This window comes from Priapulus caudatus, unplaced genomic scaffold (assembly GCF_000485595.1).
Source record: "Priapulus caudatus unplaced genomic scaffold, Priapulus_caudatus-5.0.1 Scaffold459, whole genome shotgun sequence".
NCBI lineage: Eukaryota > Metazoa > Priapulida > Priapulimorpha > Priapulimorphida > Priapulidae > Priapulus > Priapulus caudatus.
Genome location: NW_014577520.1, coordinates 126,948 through 134,753, shown reverse-complemented (window position 1 = coordinate 134,753; position 7,806 = coordinate 126,948). Strand labels below are relative to the sequence as shown.

The window sequence follows — 7,806 nt, the reverse complement described above, 5'->3', positions numbered from 1 at the left end:
CCTTTTGACAACTTGAAAAGGTGATTCAAGAGTCTCCTATAATTTGTTCAGAATAGCTTAGAATGCACCAAATTGCACCATTCTTTTAAAAAAAATTTGCGATGACCTACGGTCCTCGCATTGCTCGCTCCTCTGTTTGCTAATTAAAATTTCAGCTGAAAATTAAATTATCCAATCTCATCCCTGAATTTGTCTCCTGTACTTCTGTGCTCCCATGCTCTAGTTTATCATAGTTTACTATATTATGTGCATGCGTGCGTGTGGATAATATATATGTCGTATGTTATTGTGATTGCTGTGTCTGTTTCCATGAATTCATAGAGTCTTAATCGTGTTGTTTTCAGTGAGATTCTTCTTGTAGACAGCGAGTTGACTGTTCCCATCCTTGATGCTCTCTCTAACCTGCATCTTAAACCCGAACTACTGGATGAGGTAATGAAATTCTGTATCTCTCTCTCTCTCTCTCTCTCTCTCTCTCTCTCTCTCTCTCTGTCTCTGTCTCTGTCTCTCTGTCTCTCTGTCTCTCTCTCTCTCTGTCTCTGTCTCTGTCTCTGTCTCTCTCTCTCTCTCTCTCTCTCTCTCACCCTTCAGTCTCCTGGGTGACATAGGTCATTTGTGAACTCCCTCCATGTTGCTCGGTTGGTCGCCTTCCGCTCCATTTCCCTCCAGCTGTAGCCCTTCTTCTTGAGCTCCGTCTCCGAGTCTCGCCTCCAGGTTACTTTAGGCCTTCCTACCCAACGTCTTCCTTGCGGGTTCCAGCTCAGTGCTGTGCGTGTTATGTGGGTCGCTTCCTTCCGCAGTGTGTGGCCCACTCGGCCCCATTTCCTTCTTTTCATTCGGATTTCCATTGGGGTCTGCTTCGTCTTTTCCGTATACTATCCGAATATTATAAACTTATGTACAAATTTATTCAGTTCTTCGTAATATAAGATAAGATAATCAGATATATATGGTAATCATATAAGATAATATAATACAAGATAATAAGATAATATAATCATAATATAGATAAGATAAGATCATATAATTAAGCTAGTGAAATCATTTTGTGCTTGCATTTCTTACATGTGTTTTAGTAATATTTACACGTATTAGCTGGAGTTTTTAGATAAAAATAAACTGTGAACTATAGAGATCCGATGAAATTATTCAATCATATTTGAATTTTTATATTTTTCTTGACCGGTGTGTTTGCGTTGTAGGTGCGAGCGCGCGTACTGGGGACGATGGCCAGCGTGCGGCTGGACGACCTTGCTGTAGTCGTGCGCTTCATTCTGCAGGGAGTCGCGTGCGAGCGGCCGGAGAAAGCCCTCACTGTGAGTCACGCTCCTATAAGATTGTTGCGTGTGTACTTGCACGTTTGCATGCCAAAACGTTGAGATTGTGGCACTTTGTCACTAAGAATTGTTTGTAGAATATCCTGTTGCGGCACTCATTGGCTAAAGCTGCATGTTAATTGGTGGTAAGCAGGTTGGGATCGAGAGAGCGATGGACCGATGGTCCACTAAGGTTGTTGTTGGACGTCGAATGTTTGCTCGTAGGTGGTTGCCGAGCTGAGAGAGCAGTTGGACTTTGAAACCATCTTCTCTACGTCAGTTTCCTCCACTCCCGAGAAGGAGATGTTGGCCAAGGACCAAGCAGAGAGGGGGTCTGAATTCCTCATCTTGGATGCGATCAAATCGTCTGTGCGATTCCAGAAGTCGGTCGGTGATGCATGGTTTAAGGTGAGTGGTCTGTGTTCCCCATCGCTGGGGCTAGTTGATTTTAGTATTTTTGCTGTCCATATGTGTATGTGTTTATATAGTTAAATAAACTATTATAGTATTATATAATATTACAGTGCGTGAAATTAGCGCTATTTTGCCGGCAGCCGCCGGTTCAACCCCCCATATAATCAGTCCACTTGGCCTATTCAAAATTTTGCCTATCTTGCCTTTATATCAACAATATTTACCAATTTCCTGACTAGTTTTTACTTAGTGACTATACTAAGAAGTAAATCATGTTCCAGCAATTTCTGCCAAACAAGTAGCTAGAACGCCACTGATAGCAATTAAATACTGAGATACTATGAGTATGCCTAATAAACACAAAGCTAATACTTTTATTAATAATGGAATAAATTGAACAAAATTGGATTGCCGTCACGTAATAATGTTATTTTGTTTGTCTCAATACAGGCGATTGAAAATGTTTCCACGGCAGCCAATCACAAGGTAATTTTTCTCACTCTTTCTGCTGTCTTGTTACTTATAGAATACTTATTGTTATATTAGTTAGAAGGTCAGTCACGTTGGAAAAATGCCAGCCCTTCACGCTAGTGGTAACAGCAATAATGTTTGCTCCTCTTGTTGAACTTGATTTCTCATCACGCATAACTTGCGCGGTATGTGCGTAACGTTGTGTTTGTTCTCGCGCAGATAATCGATCTCATATAAATAAAGTATCTCGGTTAGATCCATAATAAGTTATAATTACTTACAACGACGAAATTTTCGTCCATCTCTCCGATAGACTTCCTCAGGTCTGATGTCTCAAGGTAGATTGCAGCACTGGAAACATCATACCTGAGGAAGTCTATCGGAGAGATGAACGAAAATTTTGTCGTTGTATGTAATTATAACTTATTTTACGGATCTAAACTTTATGCACATGTGAACTATAGAGATCCGATGAAATTATTCAATTAGATCATCGATCTGCTTGTGCTGCTCATGCTGCACGCGACGACGACGCGGGGCAAGGCGGTCGAGGGCCTCTTCCGCAGCAAGATCCGACGTGGACACTTCACGGAGCTGCTGCTGCAGTCAACGTTCGCAGCCCACGCCTCGGTAATAGCTCGTCCTGCTGCTTGCAACTAGACTGTGCGTCCGTGTTGTATGTCATGCTATGATCGTGCGTTTGTTGTTGCAGGTTGTCAGGGAGTATGTTCACTCGGTGCTTGCTGTTGCTGAGGTGCTGCTGCGGTCGGCTGAACCGCTTATCAGCTACTTCGCCTGCTCCATGTACACGCAAGCATTCCTGAACTTTGATGCATACTGCCAGCAGGTGAGTAGGAGTACGAGCTGGTGGTTATAGGGGCATACACCCAACGATGTAAAACCTACCGGAGAAAGTCTAAAATATGTAAAAAGTCGCATGTAAAAAAATGGGTGAGAGCTAGTGATTGTTAAGCGACAAAGATGTATTAAATCACGTGAGGTAAAATTACGATCGAGAATGTGAAAGCAGATATGATGAACAGCTGTCCTTTCGAGCAGAATATGGACACACATGCATGTATGAACTCATTCATTCACTAGATAATATAAATGCACATATACACGTATATGAGTGAATAATAATCTATCATAATCTATTCAATCTTGTACACATGTATGCACACACACGCACACACATGTACGCACGCGCGCGCATGTGCATATGAACGCGCACGTCATCCTGTGTAAACGTGTGTTTTTCTCTGTGACAGGAGATTGTGAGTTCCCTCGTCACACACATCGGCAGCGGCTATGCGAGCGAGGTCGACGCATCCCTCGACATTCTTCGTGACCTTGTTGAAAAAAACCTGCAAAGGATTGTCAAATTCTCGATGTTTGTCACGGTAAAAATTGCACCGCCTGCTCTCTCATTGGAATATTAAAGTTTAAACGGTTTTATTAAAGATAAACCTAAACTTGGTGTTGTACGGACAATACTGACAGTCCCCAAGTTCTCATGCCTGAGTCTTATTTATTCTCTCTCGTATTTATTCTGTTTTTCAGGGTCTCCTCGACTACCTGGACAATCTATCGCTGCCTCAGATCAGGAAGCTGTACTGGGTGCTGAGCGCGCTGGCGTTGCGCGGGCCACGCGAGTCGCAGGCGGCTAACGACCTGCTGATAGTCGTGCGCAAGCAGCTGTCGAGCGGCGAGCACAAGTACAAGCGCATGGGTGTGATGGGAGCTCTCATGGTCGTCGGCAACCTCGCTCGAAGCAGGTATCACCGCGCGCCGCAATTATCGCCGTTGTCTGCGGTTACGAGTCGCTCGTGCTTGCGAGCGCGTGCGTGCGCGTGCGTGCGATGTGAAATGAGGTGGACAGTGTAAAATCTGCAGGGTAAAAATGTAAAGATTGTCCACAGAAGAGAGACAGAATTGGTAGCGTTCCAAATTTGGGCGGCGCATTGTGTCCGTCCAGCCTGACAAAGATGACTAGACTGGTTGTCGAAACGGTGTTTAAACCTCTTAACAGGTTAATTACATGGATTTATCATGAAATTAAATTAATATGATATCAGGGGTTAATAATGACAAAAATTTGTCATTATTAACTCCTGATATCATATGAATCTCTCTTTTATCGTGAAATTCGAGGAACGTGTTCGCAGATTTATATTGGTGGCATTTTGTTTGAAGCTTGACAAGCTGACGTGTGACGTGTCATTGCAGCTCGTTAGATCAGACGCTCTCGCAGACGGCCCCGGAGACGCACGTACCACCCGATCGCATGAGGATGCTGCAGTCACTCCTGGCAACAGGTAATTATAACCACAGTGTAGCCTGTTGATATACGAGATGGTTGGGTCCATAAATGTCATCAGCGAAACAATGCGGCGGTCGACTAAATCGGGCGTTAGTATATACGTGGCTATATAAGAGCAAAAAAAGGGGGCGGTACCAAAGACTCATCATGTTATATCCGATATTTGCGGTAAATCGGCCGAATTCCATTCGGGAGGACTGATCGCCGTAATCAACATGTTTGATAATCGGGCGAAATCGGTGCGATATTTTCAGTCGGCGACTAAATCGGCTAGGTTGTCGGAGGTCGGGGAATGAGTCGCGCTGAATGTACAGTTCAATCACAATCAACTGATGCCATTTTCAAATCATGTGACTATCAATCTAGGTAAGCGGTCGAGAAAATCGCCGAGTGAATCGGCTGATTATCACCTAGTGGGTCCACTCGTCGCACGACTATTCGCGGCGATTCGCCTAGATGCAAAATAAGTAAATACTATATATATATATATATTATTATAGTCCGTAAAAATAAATTTCACCAAGCTGAAGGTGTCGCCCTCCCTGTGTAGGTGCGCGCAGCTGCAGCTCTGACGCGCCGGCTTCTTTGAGCGTTGTTCTCTAGGACTGAGCTGGCGATCGCTCGCTTCTATTCGGATCGCTGCACGGCAACAGTGCAGAAGGAGCTCAAGCGGAGCGGGGAGCGAGAAGCTCGTCAAGATGCTTCGTCGTCACATTCACGCGCCGACCCGCGCCAGATGTACGAAGACGAGGGGGTCACCCCAGGTGTGACACGAGGGGCGGTCGAGCGTATGCCGAGGGTCACGGGCGACGGAGGGGTCACCAAGGTATGTACAAAGGCGGGAGTGGTCACCCAGGTATGACATGAGGGCGGAGGGGTCACTCCAAGCTACGAGCGACGGAGAGGGAAGGCGACGGCTCGTGACACGAGGGGGGAGGAGGTCACACCAGGTATGACTAGGGGGACGGGGGTCACGCCAGGTATGACATGATGGGCGAGGGGGTCACCAGCTACGGTTAGACGAGTGGGAGGGGGTTACCGCAGCTATGAGTGACGAGGGGGGGGGGTCACCCAGCGCTCTGATAGCGAGGGGGGAGGGGGTCACCCAGCTACGACATGGAGAGGGGAGGGGGTCACCCAGCTATGACACGAGGGGGGAGGGGGTCACCCAGCTACGACATGGAGAGGGGAGGGGGTCACCCAGGTATGACACGAGGGGGGAGGGGGTCACCCAGGTATGACATGAGGGGGGAGGGGGTCACCCAGGTACGACATGGAGGGGGAATGCGGTCGATCTCAGGAACGACAAAGGGATGGGTCGCCCTTCCTTACCCAGGTCTGGTGAATCGTGACGGTTGTTAGCACCAGGTGAGGTTATCTATTAGGGGTGTAACGATACATTTTGTTTCAGTTCGGTTTGGTTGTCGGTTTTTGCTCTTCTGTTCGGTTCATTCGGTTCAGTTATTTTCAGTAGTAAAAAATTAAAAATGCTGAGAAGATGGGGAAATTTTCCCTTTATTTTGAGTAATAATAATAATACCAATCATAATATTATACATTTATTGTGTTATTCATTGGCCAAAAGACAATAAAGTAATACTGTATTACTTTATTGTCTTTTGGCCAATGAATAACACAATCGTAGAAAAAAATGCTGCGATATCCGGGGAATGATGCAGGCCTGTAATTAGCCTCACGGGCCTGGAAAATCCCTTACCTACAGGCCCGGCTGGCCTGTACATTTTCAAACTAATTTCTACCCCTGTGCGCAGTGGTCTACCGCTGTCGCTGGAGTTGAGGTATGGAATAGAGGAGGAGCCATCGCAGACGGAGGAGGACACGCCGAGCATCGCGCTCAACCTGCTACCACTGCTGTGTACCGGCGCGGGACAGACAACATCGCGAGGGGGCAGCGAGAAAGCCCGGTAAGGCCATAATAATAAAAATATTTGTTTGCCCTTACCCGACCCAGGCTGAAAAGTTTGGGTAGGTAGGTCGGCTTTTTTTTTAAGGCAGTTTTTTCGGTGGGGGAGGGGTGGGGGAGGGTGGAGCGGAAGCCGCGGCGGGGCCGCGAGCGGGGTGGGGGAGGGAAGGGGAGCGGATGGCGGGGAGGGGGCCTCTAATAGCAAAAGCAGTTCCTCCTTTGTTAACAGTCAACAAAACCATGTTAACCCTCCTCTTGAGCGGTCAAAAAGGTTATCAGACACTAGCTCTTCGATGTCAGCCAGAAGCGGACATTCATGGCTCCTCTTACAATAAAGCCCCATAAAATAGCTAGGTCCCACCGCTGAAACAAAAAAGTTTTTCAATCGCTCGCAGACCATGTCCTCAGAAAACATGGTCTAAAATCAGCCCTGCTGCCCCATTCACCTTTGACCCTGTGACCTCCAATTTCAGCAGCAGTGATGGCTTTCCTACCATAATGCTATACACCCGACTATCGACGAGCCATAGTCGAGCCGTTTAGATTTCTGCCGCCAAGTATGCATTTTCCTCCCTATACCTAATTAAGGAGTGAATGTTCCCCCTTTACCACCTCTGACCTTTGGACCTTTTGACCTTTGACCCCCAGCTTCGACATTCCCAACTCGTTTGACATCCCCCCAACGACCCGAATATCGTGACCGTACGATCGAGCCGGTTAAGATTCCGTGCCCAACTGTTGACGGACGGACAGCGACCGGACGGACGACCGACGGACGGACGGACGACGCTCATTGCGATTCTACAAGCTGCATCTGACTATGGGGGTCACATGAGCTAAAAAAACTGCCTTAAAAAAAAACTGCGACCCTACCTACCCAAACTTTTTCAAGCCCTGGTCGGGGTAAAGGGCAAACCAAATATTTTTATTATTATGGCCTACGCGCGGCTTTTCTCGCTGCCCCCTCGCGAATGTTGTCTGTCCGCGCGGTACACAGCAGTGGCCAGCAGGTTGAGCCCGCGACTGCTCGGCGTATTCCTCCTCGTCTGCGATGGCTCTCCTCTATATCCATACCTCAACTCCAGCGACAGCGGCTAGCCACACTGCGCCACAGGGTAGAAATAGTTTGAAAAATGTACAGGCCAAGCCGGCCTGTAAGGTAAGGGAATTTCCAGGCCCGTGAGGCTAATTACAGCCCGCAATCATTCCCGCGGCATACCAGCAGCATTTTTTCATTACGATTGGTATTCATGGCCAAAGACAATACAAGTAATACAGTATTACTTTATTGTCTTTTCGGCCAAGAATAACACAATACAACGTAGTAATATTATGATAGGTAATATTATTATTCAAAA

At 46.8% G+C, this 7,806-nt stretch overlaps 1 protein-coding gene across 1 annotated transcript in view; it reads left to right on the top strand.

Annotated features, from left to right (window-relative positions):
- Positions 1-7,806, top strand: part of LOC106810624 (Fanconi anemia group D2 protein homolog) — a 26,356-nt gene that overhangs the window by 5,615 nt on the left and 12,935 nt on the right. Inside the window, exons 5-17 of the mRNA XM_014814048.1 lie at positions 345-432; positions 1,203-1,316; positions 1,542-1,724; positions 2,181-2,216; positions 2,691-2,831; positions 2,914-3,048; positions 3,473-3,604; positions 3,765-3,979; positions 4,431-4,519; positions 5,075-5,115; positions 5,261-5,350; positions 6,110-6,117; positions 6,297-6,449. Coding sequence (XP_014669534.1) covers positions 345-432; positions 1,203-1,316; positions 1,542-1,724; positions 2,181-2,216; positions 2,691-2,831; positions 2,914-3,048; positions 3,473-3,604; positions 3,765-3,979; positions 4,431-4,519; positions 5,075-5,115; positions 5,261-5,350; positions 6,110-6,117; positions 6,297-6,449 — 1,425 coding nt within the window. The remainder of the gene's footprint in view (positions 1-344; positions 433-1,202; positions 1,317-1,541; positions 1,725-2,180; positions 2,217-2,690; positions 2,832-2,913; positions 3,049-3,472; positions 3,605-3,764; positions 3,980-4,430; positions 4,520-5,074; positions 5,116-5,260; positions 5,351-6,109; positions 6,118-6,296; positions 6,450-7,806) is intronic.